This window comes from Pithys albifrons, chromosome 3 (assembly GCF_047495875.1).
Source record: "Pithys albifrons albifrons isolate INPA30051 chromosome 3, PitAlb_v1, whole genome shotgun sequence".
In the NCBI taxonomy this organism is placed as follows: Eukaryota; Metazoa; Chordata; class Aves; order Passeriformes; family Thamnophilidae; genus Pithys; species Pithys albifrons.
In genome coordinates this window covers 8629321-8645895 of record NC_092460.1, presented here as the reverse complement: position 1 = coordinate 8645895, position 16575 = coordinate 8629321, and the positions used below count along the sequence as shown (strand labels likewise).

Sequence of the window (16575 nt, the reverse complement as noted above, 5' to 3'; positions counted from 1 at the left end):
AACTCCAAACAGACACGGCTGGAGTGCGGGATCCAAAATTCCAAACGGGCGGGTTGCCGCGGCCGCCAACAACAATACACACACATTAATACATGCACACATGCACACAGGCACACATACATACAGGCAACATACATAGAGGCACAGAGAGGCTGCGGCGTGGGGTGCGCGCACAGAAGCGCGCCCCCGCCCCGCCGCCGCGGCCGCTTTAAGGGCGGCGGGGGCGCGCCGCCGGGGCGCCCGGCGCGCCGCCGCCTCGCTTCGCCTCGTCGCCGCCGCGCCGCGCTCCCTCTCCCTCTCTCTCTCTCCCTCTCCCTCGCCCCGCTTTAAAGTCTCCGCCAGGATCCGGGCTCGCCCGCCACTTCCTGTACGGCAGGATGGAGCGCGCCGGGGCCCCGGCTGACCGCCGCCCGCCCGGCCGTGCGCGGAGGCGGCTGTGAGCGCCCCGTCCGCGGCATGCCGCGCTCCCCTCCGCCGCTGCCCGCCTGAGCCGCGCACACTCCGCGCGGGGGGGTCCCCGCGCCCGCCGCCGCTCTCGTCGCTATCCTCCCCCTGCCCCGCGCTCGGGGGATTTCTTTTTTCTCCCCACGTTGAGGAGCCGAGCAGAAGCCCCCTGCTTTCTCCCGCAGGAAGAGGGGCTCGAGGAGAAACTTATTTTCAACAAGTTTTTTTTTCCCTTCCCCCCTCCCCCCCCCACTCTCCTTCCCCCGTGTGTTAATTATTTTAGCCCCTCTCCCCTTTCGATGTGCGGCTTTGGACATGCGGAGGCTACTGCAACCGTGTTGGTGGATCTTTTTCTTGAAAATCACCAGCTCCGTGCTCCATGATGTGGTGTGCTTCCCCGGTGAGTGAGCGCGGCGGCTGGGGGGTCTCCCGGTGCCTCCGCCACACGTGTCCGCGACCCCCGTGATGTGGCGGCGGGGCACCCCGCGAGTGCGGAGGATGCGCCAGGGAAGCACGGCGGCCCCTTCGCTCGGGCGGCCCCAGCGTTGGGTCTCCCCCGTCTCCGCAGCACTCTCCGGGCTGCGGGCAGCGCTGCCCGCGAGTGGGGCCGTGAGCGGTGCACGGGCTCGGCTCCGCGCTCCCGTCGCGGTGTCCCCTCTCCGGTGCAATGCAGCCCCCGGCAGCGTGGCGCGGGTGGAGGGGGTTCCTTGCACGCTGCCCTTCCTTCGTGGGGCTGCCCGGAGCTCCCTTTGTGCTGCGGGACTGCCGCTCGCCTCCCCGAAGGGGAGCGGACTCCGCGCTGCGACCTCGAGCTGCAGCCCCGCGCCCCCCGCCAGAAACTTCGCGGTGCCGCGTCCGTGCCCTCCCCGCCCCACTCGGGTCCGCGGTGCATGTCTCGCCGCACCGCGTGCTGACCTTGGCGGGACGGGGGGGCCGCGGGGCTGCGCGCCCTCTGCGCGCCGGATCTGGGTCTGTGCTGCGACCACCGCGCACCCCGCGGAGCAGAGGGGCTGCTTGGCGGACCCGGCGCCCGCCGTGCTGTGCGCGCCCCGTGGCCGGTGTGCGCCCATCGCCTCTCGTCTCGCATCCAACCGCGTTTAGCGGGGGCCGGTGGGCGCTCGCCTGGCCCGCGCCCCGCGGCGGGACCCGTGTCCCCCCGAGCGGCCCTGGAGCGGGGAACTCGCGGGGCTCCGCTCCCGCCGCCCGCGCCGTTCCGCGGCCTCCCGCCAGGGGCGCTGTGGCGCCGCCAGCTCCGCCGCGGGGCGCGCGCCCCTCCGCGGGCGCGCAGCGCGGGCCCCGCCCGGCGCGTTCCCGGGACGCGCCCGTGTCCTTCGGTACCCGCGGGGCGCCCCGGGGGGCCGGCTGAGCATCCCAAGGGGTTTTGGGTGGTTTGCTTTCTCTCGGGCTCCCCTCCTGCTCAGGGGCGCAGGGGTCCGCGGTGCGGTGCGTGCCAGGGCGACCCCCCCTTTCCCCAGGGAGATGCGTCTCTCCCCCCGCGACTCCTCCTGTCCCTTCCGCGGGCTCCGGAGGCAGCGCCGGTTGTTCGCTGCCTCCAGGTGTACGAGTGTGAATAGAAAGAATTAATTTCTGAAGGTTTTATGGGAACTTCCGAATACTTTTTTTTTAAATTATTTTTAATTTTTCTTTCTGAAATACACTTTTTCCCACCTCCAAATATAGAGCTGAGCAGATAGATCCACCACATTCCATTCCTTCCAGCAGCTTCTCACATGGTAAAATGATTGGAAGCAAAAAGAAACTATGTTGGAGAGAGGGTTAATACCTCTGCAGCTTTTGACGAAACATTTATCTTCTTTGTATTGATTTCTTCTCAATTTCAGCCCTCGGAGTGAAGCCTTTCTCTCTGGGTCTGATATATATTGTACAGTAATTACATCGAGAAGGCAGGCTCCAGGAACGTGGCAGGAAAACAAGCTATGATGTCAGTTTAATATGACAATATTGTACGACTTGCTGATTTAGATCAGCAGTGTTTGAACCAGATAATATTTGCATTATGCTTTGAACATGAAGATGGATGCAAGCAGAGTAGTGGGTCTGTGGCCGTTTGCAGTGTGTTGGTAAACTCTTCAACGCCAGAAGCCGTAAAACAGCTGTGTAATACTTGGGAATGTTTCGGGGCTGTTCATTGCTAAAGGCTTGCTTGGAAAGCAAACTATTTTCCAAACGGGCTTTTATTCGTTTAGTTTTTGTACAGAGCTACCATGTTAGACTTGCTTGCTCCTGTGTGCCTTCTGAAGAGCAGCAGTACCTGGTGTGAGTGCAGGAGAGGGGTGGAGAGTGAAACATCGTGATAAACGGGGACGCTCCACACTGATCCCGTACATCAGAGATGCCCGAGGCAGGAAAGCTGCAGGGAGGATCTCGGTGGACTATAACAGGACAGTGGTGCTGACAGCATCCAATGGCATATCATCGGAATTTGTGTTGGCGGGGAATCCCAGCCAGATATTAACCATTTAGTGTCTACCTCAAATGTTTCGATACCTTTTCATAGCATTTTCTAGAGAGGATTACAGAACTAAGGTATTTGTTGTTTTGGTGGTAATTTACAAGCATCCTTCTTCCCTCTGCTTCCTATCTAGCTCCCTTTAAATGAAAGAGAGGTCACTGTTTATTTTCTCCCCTGCAAATCACTTTACTTTGTAAGGAAACATAAAGGCTATTCTTTTCTTTGTTCAGCAACAATAAATGAACCATGTATAAAATAAGTCTTTGAAGTATTCCTTTGTTAGGAGGATTGTAATAGGTTTTCACTGTTTAAGTAGGTATTTTTGTTGCTGTTTCTTTGGTTGCAGAAAGAGAAAGGAGGCATTCTGGCACAAAAATGATGTGGGTAAGGTTTTCCTCTTTCTGAAGTGTTTAGTGCATTTCTCTGTGGGCTTGTCACTGGTAATTGCATTGCTTAATAAATCAAGTGAAGACAAGGTAAGAGAGGTTGTTTCCATGGGGTCTGTTTGCTCATTAATCTAAATTCAGAGTACCAAAAATCAGTAAGACATAAATATTAGCATTGTGGGGATATGCCTACTACCTGATTTCTCAGTGCTTTGCTAAGAGAGGGTAAATATTTTTTGTAAAGGAAAAAGTACACATTTATGCAGTTCTTAGCTGTTGCTGTGACAATCCTGTCAGCTAAAGAATGACAATTGCTACCATTTTCTTTGGCTAGATGCATAAATGAAAGTAATTTTCTTGAGCCTGGATTAGTTCTTTGGTAATGAATCAAATTGTTGCTGACCGGGTAACTGCCTAAATGGGTTTTGGATTTTGAGTCTTCATAGTTCTGAGTTGAGAGTTAATTTTGCATGTAGCTGTCTCCTGCTTGGAGGAAAAATTATACTAGGAGCTTTTCCTTATGAACTATTCAAATACTACTTCAGATATTTTTAAAGGTACAGAGAAGACTGGCTTTGTCTATTAAAGATTTGACAGAGGAAGGTACATTGTGCACGTAGAGAAATACTGAATGTACAGGAGAGGGCCCTCCAAGACTTTATTTAGTCCTGTGGCTTTTATGAAGATGACACTTCTTACATTTTAATTATCCCTTATTTTCAGTGGCATTTTAAAATATGCTTTACGTTACGGGAAGTTGCTAATGGAGTCCTTGCAGATAAAGAATGTCAAGAGAGCCTTCCCAGGCTGTAACAGCTGAGTTTGCTGTTTGCTTCTGGGGGGAAACTCTAGGGAGAGCTTTGCTATCTGTTAGCAGGTTTGTGCTTAGCAGGAACTGGACTCAGCTTTCAGAAGTCTTCAGGTAGTCCCAGGAGCTGTCTGTGCTAGCAGGCAGAATGAGTGGCTTCTTAAAGTTGGGAGGGAAGAGGCATCACAGAAGGAAGGGATTCAGTACATTCAGTAAAAGAAAGGAACACAATTTGAGGGTAACTGGAATTCCCTCAGTCCTCTTGGGGTGTTTGCAATACCTACAAAGCATGTATTCAGTTTGGGGATGTTACCCTGCTTGGAAGAGCAGGTAGGATTCTGTGTGTATGAGTTGGGATTTCTCTCCTCCTCTATTTCGTCTCCTTTTTGTCTAGGAAATGGGAATGTAAGGGTTTCTGATTCTGTTCAGAAGATGGATATCTTAGAGCAGCGAGGAACTTCTGTGAGTCAAGCACAGAGATGTCATGTCTTTCACCTGTCCCACCCACATCTACACTGGGAATCTTTGTGGAACAAATATGTCCTGGTTGGTACCATAAAAGCCACGGAAAACCACCTATTGATTTCAGTAGGGTGATGGTTTCACTCCCACTTTCTGAGTCTTTGCAGGGACCAGTGTTGGTTGTACTGTTATCAGGTTCTGCAAACTTAATAGTTGGGATTTCTTTCCAATTATAGAAAAGACAGCTCACAGTAAGGGACTCTATCCATCTTATGATCAATGCTCAAGGACTAACATACTTAGAATTTTCTGAAATAAATGTTATTTAAGTTGTCTCTAATTTCAATATTCGAGTTTCATGGTTAAATTAAAGAAATGACTTCAAACTATTAATCTCAACTGTCCTTGGAAAAAATACTAATCACTTGATTGCTGCTTTTTAGCAGCCAAATGAACATGTGGCATGATGTGCTCTGAAGCCTAAGGGTTTAGTAATGACACTGTACTTTAGCTAATACACAACTTTAATCTGAGAAATTATGAAAAAATGAACCTGATTTTCTTTTTGCCCAAGTTACTGTGCTTCCATTTTAAAGATCAGAGCTGTTTCTCTGTGTTGATCAAATTGTAATTATTTATATTTAATTCTAGACAACAATTCTTAAGTGTTTTAGCATATGGAATCTCATCAGAGAAATTGTCTCAAAAATACGGAGTCATCTGGGATGCAGATATGCATCAAATGGATTAATTTATGGTTTATATATCCCTTTTGGGGTCTACTTGCTGCTTCAGGTGTCTAAATATCTTTATAAGGTTTTCCCTTCTTCATGAGGTGAACTCATTCTTGTGTTTCTTCCAAGTGAAAACCGTGGATCTGCATAGTAAAAATTGTGGATCTGCATCTTCTTGCACCAGGTTGATGAGGATGTAAGTTTGCTGCTTGCCAGATACTCCCTGGTGGAATTTGACTGTATCAGTTTAGTGGAGGCATGCAGGGGTTGGAAGCAAGGCAGAAAAGGAAGATGTACATTAAGGCACCTTTTCATATTTAACAGAAGCACCTGGGGTGTGGCCAACTGGAGGTGCCCAACTTCTGATGAAAGCAACCAGATTTCAAATTTGTGTGTCAATAAACCTTTAGACAAAAAAAATCACAGAAAAATGATCCTTGATTGATGTTATTTTTTGCTATTATTCAGTATTTTGTGTTAGTGCTGCTGATTGTGTTGTAGGCTACGTGTTACTTGCCCAGGGGCAACTCAAGTTGGCTTCTTTTAGTGCTGTCAGCTCTTACAGCTCTGCAATGGGATTTCACCCCAGTTCACTGAGGACTCTTAGATGAACCTGGGCTACATTGATCCTGTCTCCAAATGCTTGCCTTTTAATATACAGTCATCTTCTTGAGGCACAGCTGCCAGGACACAGCAGATTCCTGCTTTATGCCTTGACCTGTCACATATTTGTGGCCTAAGCAGAATCTCTTCCCACCCTGAAAGTGAACAGATGAATGAGGGTGCAGATTGCAAGCACAGCAGTGATGATACTGAGATCCTCCATTGATATTGCTGTTCTTGTTTCATTTTTCCTTTTCTCTGATTACTACTGAGAAGCTGGAGGAAACGGTTGTGGGAATAAATCTCCCACCTGTCTGGAGGAGGAGGGAAGACACAGGGCAGTAGGGAAGCTAACAAGTTCATGTAATCACTATAAGGTGTTTTTACTACACTGACTGGCTCACCTTACAGCCATTTGAATTAGTCTTCAAGTGAACTATGGTTAAAGTAAAATCAGTTGGTGCATGGCCTTTTTTTTAATGTGGTTTTATTATGCATCTCTAAATTTGCTTGGGAGTTGAAGTACTAGTGTTCTTAATTATCAAGTCATTTGAATAATGATAAACCATTTTCTAGAACTTAAAACTTGACCGCATCATGCACCTGTCAGCAGAACTGACACATAAAATCTCAATTGATGTGGGTGTTGCAGTTCTGTGCATAAATGCTGCAGTAATGCCTGACACATGTTTATCCTGCAGAGTGCCTGCTTTGAGGGACTTTGCATTCAAAGCATGGAGTCCTTTCTAAAGAAGGTCTGTATGTTTTGGGACTTGCATGCTTAGCTTAGGAAAGGTGCTTTGAAAAATTCTTTTCCATGCTTGCAGCAATGTAATGAATGAGACCTTGAGCCCTGAAGAGCTACATAGGTATTTAGGAGCAAAATGTGGGATGTTATTTGGACTTGTGGCAGCTGTTTTGTTCTCTCTCTTTTTTTTTTTTAATAAAATGTGCCTGTCTCTATGACAGAGTGCTGTTAAAGTTCTTCTGTTGGGAGTCAGTTTATTCTGCTGACAGCAAAGGAAAGCTATCTGATAACTCGTCACAGGCCAAGTGGAGAATTGTTCAGTTTTCCCACACCTCACTCTTTCCATCTTCTGTCCTTGCACAAGCCTTGCAAGAGACATAGGAAATGCTATAATACTTGCTTTAACCACAACGGTGCCTTGCCCTTTTCTTACTCCAGAAAAGTAACTACAGTTTGAATTACTGGGTTTTTTTAGCAGTCTGAATTCTCAGACCTGGAGTTCCTTGGGCAGTTTGTGAGACTGGTTAATTGCCAGTGTTAGTTGTCCCAGATTGGAAGAGGAACTTCACTGTAAGAAGACATGAACACTGAATAAGGAGGAAATGGTGATAGGGTCAGTTGTGCCAATGCATTGCATAGGCCATTGGTTTACTGTAGAGATGAATCGGAGTGTTTCTGTCCTGGCCCTTGTTGATGGTCCTCAACAGTAAGCAAGTTACTTTCTTTGGGCCTCTTTACATTTCCTTAAAACAAGAGTTTCTGTGAAATAACCCCTGCACCCCTGCAGCACTGCGAACCAGTCCCTGCCTTTGTGTCACTTTGGTGTGCTTAAAAATGGTCTCCTGTAAAATGTTTTTTTTTCCTTCTTCCCTTCTGGATTTTAAAAGAATGTATTTAATAGCTTAGGTGGTAGTAAAGTTAGTGATACACATCTCAAAAAAATTATTTTCTAATACTTTTTTAGAGCAAGTTTAGCGTGTTTGTTTTGGTTCTTGTTTTTGTTTGTTTTTGGTGGATGTATGTTTCATAAACCTCAGTTCAGTCGGCCTCACCATGAGACTTCTGTCTGTCCATCCCTCCCTACCCTCCCACTCACTGGAGACTCCAAGCTGAGACAATAGATACCAAGTAGCTTTCAAATAATTAAGTGCAGATCTACATTGCTATCACAAGTGAGTTTAGGGATTAAATTTTCAATAGACTTTCATTGCCATTTAGATTCCTAAGGTGCTTTTAGACTTCTGGAGATTATGGTATAGATTTACTGCAGTCAAAGTAGAAACAAGGGATTGTGCAGTATGACTGTCTCTTAAACATTGCATCCATTCACTAGGTAGGCAGAGAGAGCCAGTTGAATATCTCTGCTGTTGGCCTCCAGGCTGCTTATAGATAGTTGAATTATTATTTTTAAAGTGCAGTAGCTTGTGTATTTTGTATTTAAATCCATCCTTAAAATACAACTAAAATTTGCCTGTTGACAGCAGTTGCATCATATTTTAATTGGTGAGAATTGCTAATGGAGTGTTCAGGTTCTAAAATTAGTTGTTTATTTTTCCTTCTTTGCCCAAGGGTTTTGCATCAGATTATATGGCTTCTGTATAACTGTTTGTGTTCCAAAGTGACACCTTTGTGCAGTTTTAGCTATTTAAGTAAGTGTTAAAAGTTTGTGCTCAGCGACAGCAGATTCAGAAACTGTGACTTTTTAAATTGTTTTTTACTACATTGTTTATGCATTGCAAAGCGCTTCCCTTCTGTTTACTGTGAATTAATTCATTGTTATATTTGCAAACTTGAGGGTGCAAAATGTGCAAATTCTGTAATGTCTTCTCTTGGTGTAATGGTAGGTGCTCAGCTGCTGCACATTGTCATGGCATGAGTGATGCTGCTGGTGCTGTGGCAGCTTTCAGCAGGTGAGGATTTGCACCATCACGACATTATTCTGAAATGCAACTCTGTTCTTTTCAGTATGTCCATTGAGTGGATTTGTGCCAAAGGTGCACAATTTTAATACTGTCTTTATGCTTCTTGTAGAGTTTTTCTTTTAATCCATGGTGAAATGAAAAACCATTTCTTAGGATGATTCTACCTGTGCTGAAGCACAGATGTCCCATCCATCTGTTAAAATTCTGGCTTTCTGGAGGATGCTTATCATATGTATCAGTCCTTGGAATTATTCTGTTGTGTTGTATGTAGTTTTTTGTGCAACGCTGTGGCTGTTGCAAAGGTATTTATGCGCTTTCCTGTCAACAGCTGTCAGTTGTCTTGTCTCTTTTAAATCAACTATTTGTTTGATGCCCATTTTGAAATGATACCCAATTTCTTTCCTTGACTAAAGTAGTTACCAAAATAAAGAAGTGTCTTGGGTTGTTCAAATTATTGAAGATCAAACTGTAAATATACAACACTTTAACAACTGTCTTTTATCTGTTTCACTTTTCTTTACTAGTTTAAAGAGCCCTCTTGTATTTTGTTACCATGAGAGTACATTATAACAAAACCATGACACAATGTCTTGATTAACTCAGTGACTTGAACTTCACAAGCCCTTTACCACCAGATTTTTATCCAGTTCTTGAATAATTTTTGGAGCAGTCTTTCTTTTTTTGTTGGTTTTTTTCCAGTTTTTTTCCCAATCTTTTCTTTAGAAAGGTGCACACCAGAACTGAGCACTGGTCTTATTCGTATTAGGTATGTGCAATGCTATTGCCCTTTCTGTTTGTCCAAGGATTTTCAGTGGCCTATTTTTCTGCCACAGCAAGGAAGCTCATGTTGATTGTTTGCCTAGTATGACTTCTAGATCATTACTGGAGTCAGTGCTCAACAAAATACTCTGCTGTTCAGTGGATGTGGCCTAAAATAAACTCTTTGAATGTATCTTGTTTCCTTTTATTTAAAAAAAAGTGTGACTTGAATGCTGCTATAATGGCAGTTTTAGAAATAGAAAGAAAGGCTTAAGTCACTGCAGTGTTGGTGTCTCAGATGCATCATTTCTTGTGGTTTTGTTTCCTTTTTCAGGCTGACAGTTTTTAAGGGAGTAGCAGTCAGTGCATCCCGTAACAGTCCAGGTGCCTGCTGGGGAGTTACCTAAAAGTGGGTAATTGTAGAGTCTGACTTCTGTTAAGTGTTATACACTGGAAGCTTCATACAGCTCTAGAACCTGCCTTTGACCTGGCCACAGTTATTGCCCTTATGTGTTCTCACTGTGACTGACAGGTAAGGCTCATCAGAAACTTGGAGTGGGGATTACAATTTGGATGTAACCCCAAGGAGGCAGTAGATTTCTCAGGAATGTGGAAGTCTTTTTCACCTTCCATACCCTCACCTTGTTGCTGTTACTCATGCTGCTGGCTTTGATAGACAATGCTGGATATTGAGGTGGTTGCAAGAATTTAGATCTGTTCTGTTACTGTGGCCCTGTTTCCAGTAGAGTGGCCTCCCTTGGATACTTTTCCTTTTCACTTTGATCCTGTGTGTTTTGGCTAAATTAGCTTCATCCAACAATTGAGGGAAAAACTGGCCCTTCTGCCCCAGCTGTGGGAAGAGGGTGGTGTCCATGAAGGTAGGTGAGAAAGTGGAGAGGTCCTTATGGCTAAAGGAGAGAGGGAGTCCAGTCTTTCAAATATAAAAGCCTTCACAAAAGCCACAGAGAAGACGTGATCCATACCTATCAGGTAATACTGCCTCAAGTTCTGGCACACTGAAAGGATCATAAATCGTACTTGATCGATACTGATACTTCTGGTGTGCTTCAGGACAGAGCCACGCAGCCCCTGATAGTGTGTGCTGTCTGGAGAGCAGAGAGGAGTGTCCAGGCAGTCTGCCAGGAAGCTTTTAATTAGCCTTTAACATGATGGACTGGATGTTCATCACCAAAAGTCCCTTCCAGCGTTGTTCTGTGCTGCACATACTCTTCCTGTGCACATTCAGCCCCTGGTTGCTCCTGCTCTGTGTCCCTGCTGGCGCTGCAGACTGGAGGAATGAAGTGGATCTGGGGCTGCTGCAGCCTGTGAGACTCATGGTGCAGGAGCCTCCTGTGTGCACGCACAGCAGCGTGTGGTGCTGCTGTTGGTACCTGCTAGAGCGTGAAGCCTGCAAGTAATGGTAATACGAATGTATTTCAATTTGTAACCTGGTCTTCTGTATCAAGATTGGACTCCTTCTATTCTGTTGCACATGTGCATCACTTGGGGAAACATGCTGATACTACTTAACATTTAATTGCTTCTCTTGATTTTATTTGTAAATTGGAATCTAGAGGATCTGCAAGAAAAAAACAGTGGAGCTTAATTGGACAACGTTTTAGAGCAGCTAAAGAAAAAAGACTTGTAGCTCTCCAGCTTTTGGAGCTGAGACAAATGCAAACTTACTTATTGATCCATACATATGATATCATATTTTAACTACAGTCTAAACTGGAGGTCATCTCTATACTAGATTGCTTAGGAATCTGTCTATCTTATCACATCTTGTACTCATTTATAGTTGTTTCCATTTCTGGCTTTGTTGGAGAGACAGCTAGTGTTTCAACCTAAATTAAAATCAATAGAAGCAATTTCGTTTGTTTTTTAACTACTAGAGCAGACCTTTTTTTTTAGTAAATCTCTGTATGTTCAACTAAGTCACCTGGTTCTTTCCATCAAGATAATTGCCAGAACTCATTAATTTGTAATTTCTGCATATGTAGGGATTGGTTTATTTTCCAGTGTACCTAACAAAGTGTCAAATATGATTGAAAATAAATGCTTATTTTAAGTCACTGAACAATTAAAGGCAGTAAAGAATACTTGGCAGTTAAAAGTAGTTTAAAAATATCTTGAGGCCTGTGGCTAATGCTGAGACCCAGGAGTCCTGCACTGGCAGAGCAGCCCAGGCTTCCCTTGGCACATCTGAGCAATGTTCTGCAGGGACGACTTCCAGTGGGAAAAGTGGAGTCTGGGTCTCTATGCCTTCAGTCTTTGGCTTGGCTATTTCTGCATTACACCAATTCATGTAAGAAGCTGTTGTCATGTTGTCAGCTGGCTTTTACCCCACAGCCAGCAGTCTGCCAGCAATAACAATTAACCTGAGTCAAATTCAACATGGAATTCAGACTGCAGCAATCTTGGTGCTTCCTAGATAAGGCAGTGGTGAGCCATAACATAATAGTAGGGTAAACATCTGAAGGTGATGCTCTGATGAAGTGTCCAAAACAGGATGTGTTGGTGCTCTGGCGAGTTGATCACAGAGTGCAGGAAATCATCCTCAGCAGTTTGCAGGACAGACTTCCCAAATGGACAGCAGTGGATGCAGTACTCTGGGATGGTTGCCTTCTGTGTCTGTAAAGTTTATGAAGGCTCAGTTCTCAGTGGCAAGGCTTTCTGCCACAGATGAGAGGATCTGGTTGGAGAAATAATTTGTGTCTTCAGAAACAGCATTTCCAGAAAGGATTGACCAGATGCTGTGGTGGAAAATCCAGCTTTTTCATGGAAGTGTTTGGTGGGGTGTTTGCTCCACCCCTTCTGGGTGGAGTTCAGCATCTGGCAATGTTGGGTCATGTCTATATGAGCATTCATATTCTCTGCATCTTGTTTTCAGTTCTGCCAGGTGAAACTTGAGTCTGTGGAAAAATGAATGCCAGTATTTTTATCAGGTCGTTCTTTAGGTTGCTGTGATCTCGCTCAGTGCTTCTCATGATTTCAGAAATGTTTAAGGATTCTTGGAATTTTTAATTCTGAATAAAAGAACCTTTTGAATGGTCTAAATCTCATTTCCTGTTTAACTTTTGTTTGAAGTGCCTGAGTGCTATGAGCTACATGTTACTTTAATTTCATGAGTTTGATATTCTCTCACCTTTTCTTTTGCTTCCAATTACTTTAGTTCAGATATGTTTATGAATCAAGGGAGAGAGCAAACCAAGGGCAAAAAGAGGTGGATCTGGCTACCCCAATAATCAAAGCAAGCAACTGTTCTCTTAAGTAAACTGCTAAAGCAGTGTTTTGTAGGAACAAAACATAATTAGTAAGTAGATGACATGATGAAGAGCACATTTGCTTCACCTTTGAATGTGGTGTAAGAGTTGTGTGTAAATTTCTTGAATGTTATATGTAAGCAGAAAACAATTTCTTTTTAACTGCTCACTTAAACCCACACAGGAATTCATGTTTATGTGCCAAGAAGCCAGCTCTGTTTAAGAACCTAGGAGCAGACCTGGTATACAGTGATCCAGGAATGTGAGGTAAAAGTCATTTGCTAACGTGGTAGTGACACCTATTGTAGGTGAATCCCAAGCCATAGTTCAGTGCAAGGAGTGATACATCACAGCACAAACAGATTCTCTGTCAAAAAGGTAATTAATACTTCATGTCAAACACTATCTGCATGTATTGTTTTCTCTGTTCGATGATATTAAGCAGTGTGACCTTTTCTCTTTCAAGGTGAAAACCAACTTAGTAAGAAAATTAACTTTTTTCATTGGATCTGAGGAGTCTTATTACACCTTCATGCTTTACAGTTTTGATTGTTATCTTGATCAATGACGCTTCATTTCTGTGGTTTGAGACTGTATCCCCCTATTGACTCCTGTATTTGGGAGGCTTCATCAGGCATTTTGGGTGCAGTGTCTGCAGAGACAGATGAGGTTTGTAAGATGCACACTGTCAAAGAGTAACAACTGTAGCTTGTCTCATTTGCACTCTATTAGTAACAAGCTCACTTGCTAAGAAGCTGAAGATCAGAGTGGAATTATTAATGTGCCTGACAGTTGTGCTTTCAGTTGAACAGAGGCTATGAGCACTCACTGTAATAAAGCAGTGCTCTCTTTCTTTGCAAAACCAGGTGTTTCTAAATTCCATACACTATGAGACACAGGCCTTAGAGTTGGATTTTCAAGTTGTCGGTTGTGTTCATTGGAAATGATGTTGAAACTTGTGGCCTGTATTCTTTCTTGGTGAGCTGGAAATGAAGTACCTGGTTTTGGTGAACACCATTTCTGTTATCACTGGCTGTCTGGGTCATGCAATGGTGAGTGAAATAAAGGATGAAAGCCAGTGGTAGTGTCCTATCTGACCTGGAAAGCTGATGAACTGTCCGGTGCTTCCATTGATGCCTTTCAGTTACTTTTGCTATGATTGATACAAGAAGCATCAACAAAAAATGGACCTTTCTGCCTGGCCTTGCTGTCCTCACACATGTGCTGTATGAGAAACCTGCTTACCTGTTTGCACTTTATTGTGTGACTCTGCTGTGCTGCTTTTCAGGATAACACTACAGTGGTGCCAGGATGATTGGGAAGGAGCCACTGCTGTGGGTTTAGATATATAACAAAAAAAAAAAAAGCTCCAGAGATCTTTCAGCTGGACTATAAGGATAATGCAGTCTTAATGTTCTTAATATTTGCAGTTTCTCTCAGAAAGATTCTATATTGAAGAATTGTCTATTATTCAGAAGTATCATTACGTTTAGAGAGCTGCTTTGCCTGCCATTCCTTTGTTCTTTCATGACTGTCTTCCCTTGATGACTTGTTCCAGTGGTAGTTTTCCAGACACTGGGACCTGATTTCTCAGATACTTTCTATCTCCCTATTAAAGGAGGATACTCTGATGCTCTTGGATCAGTCTGCAACACTGTCTGGTCTGTTGAGCACTCCTAAGGTGTTATTTGCATTCAACTTGCCATGTGTTGCTATATATATATTTATGTATGAATACAATTGCTTTTAAATCTTGGCATAACAATTATTAAGCTTAGGAATTATATACCTGAATAAGGTTCTTCCGTTAGTAAAGCAGTTAGTAGGTGGATTAGAACAAATGTTCAGTAAATGTTGTAGTAGTAGAGTAGGACTTCTCATTGGGGATTCACAATGTGTGCCTGAATCCATTATTATAGACACCATTGTGAAATAAGATTTGGTTTTATTTTTTGTTGTTTTGTTTTTTATTTTTTGGGGTTTTTTGTTTGTTTTAGTTTTTGTTTTGGGTTTGGGTGTTTTTTAAGAATAGTCTTGACCAAGCAACAAATGAGGCTACTTTATAGGGCAGGAAAGTCCTTTGGTAGGTGATACTGAAGGCAGATGGCCTTGTGATTCCTTTGGCTGAAGTGTTTTGCTATTGCTTTTCTGTTGATTTTGAAACCAGAATTGTAAGTGTGGGTATAAAAACGGGTAATACCCTTTAATTTTGCACCAGGGTTGGAGTGGTGTGGGGAAAGGCTACATGACATAGTAACAGGTAGTTGGTTATACAGGACTATTGGGTTTGGTCTTGGGGGGGGAAGTTCCCGTTCAGTTTAGTGGAGATTTCCACCTTCAGTGTGGTGGTGAAACATCAGATGAAATCTGACTAGTGAGTGATTTATTGCAATGTTGACAAGAAAAAAACTTCTCTACTGCAGGCTATGTTGATAGAGGACAGTGATATTTCATTGCAGTTTCTTCCCTGAAAACCACAGTGGCACTGATGTTTTATAGTTTAGATGTTGCTTCATCAGTTTGGGCAGTTCGTATCATGGAGGGGAAATGTGGGAAGATTGTTTGTTTTCAAACAGTAATGCCTATGGACACATTTTTTTCAATGAGGAAAAGCAGTGAAGAAACAAGCTATTTGTACAATCATGTTCACAGCCAGATTTCTCCCTTTTCCTGTCTAGGCTCCACTTTACCAGTTGTATATTTTCTTTAGTGTTTCAGGAAAAAGCAATAGAAACAATGACAACAGAGTCTGTGTAAAATACACCTTGGTGTTCTAAAAATAGTTTATTTTTAGCACGTATTTTAATCCAAAGTTTAGCAATATTTTTATTTGCTTCTTCTTCCCCAGTTTAACTATTTTCCATGCCACCCCAGGAGTGTTTGGGAGCCCCAGAATTCTCACCATGGAACATGTGAGAATTCTGCAAGTGATAATTATAAGGAAATTGCATTGTGTGACATAGCAGATCACAGGTGATTTGCCCAAGCATAAAGCAGCTGAGAGGATATGATGGTAATTTTGGGGGGAACCCCAAAACCCACCATGATTCTGGGGAACTGTGTATTGTAGGATCTTTAATTTGGTGGGTTTTAGTGTCCTGGTTTGAACCTTCCTTTGAAAAGATGCAGACCTCTAAGAGCGATGGGGTGTGTTGCCCCTGAAGACCTTGATGTCTCCTGGTGTTACAATATCCCTGAGAAGGACACCAGTGGACTGGGCTGTAGCTATTTTTTGAAATTATGAAGCTGAACAAACATGCTAAAAATACCTTCTTAAGTTAGCTTGTGTGTAACCAGCACTTCTCAGATGACAGTCTGCATTTCCATCAGTTCCAGGATGTTGAACCAGGTTGAATTGCTCTAGCTTTTGTTTCTGGGGTTAGATCTGACAGCTACATAAAAGCTGACTCTGATACCCTGTCCTCCGTGCAGTGAAGGCCAGTGTGAACACATTGCACCTTTGACTGGCCAACTGAACTCCTCTGTTCTCCTCAGACTCCTCACTCCTGAATTAGAAGCATTTAAATTTAATTAGACTTTAACCATTTAGACCATGTTGATCACAGTATACCCATGAAACAGTGTGTCCTAGCTCTTTATCTTGTGTAATGCTTAAAAAGTGACAGTGAAAGGAGGCACTAAGTAAGGCATCCAGTTGTTGCCTTGCATTCAGTGGCATGGATTGTTTTGGCCAGAGAAACACTGTGAAATTCCCCATTGCATCCTCCCAGCTGTGGCTTGAGGGTTCTGGTTTGGTTAATGTGGGAACTGGAGATGTATGTTTGGATGAGAAGCTCTGAGCAGGTGGCTGTGCTTTCTTCCTCCAGGACTCTGGCTCAGCAGGCTGCTGGCAAAGTGTTTGGTGGTGCTTTCAAGACTTGCTGCACAGGGATGAGCAGTTGCATGCCCAGGTATATGCAGTCCAGGCTGACTGAACCAGCTTGTTGAAGCCAGGATGGCTTCCTACTGT

At 44.1% G+C, this 16575-nt stretch overlaps 1 protein-coding gene across 1 annotated transcript in view; it reads left to right on the top strand.

Moving 5' to 3' along the window:
• The first annotated feature begins 303 nt into the window (after positions 1-303).
• Positions 304-16575, top strand: part of PTPRG (protein tyrosine phosphatase receptor type G) — a 397860-nt gene continuing 381588 nt past the window's right edge. Inside the window, exon 1 of the mRNA XM_071550347.1 lies at positions 304-844. Within this exon, the coding sequence (XP_071406448.1) occupies positions 760-844 (85 nt within the window). The 5' untranslated portion in view covers positions 304-759. The remainder of the gene's footprint in view (positions 845-16575) is intronic.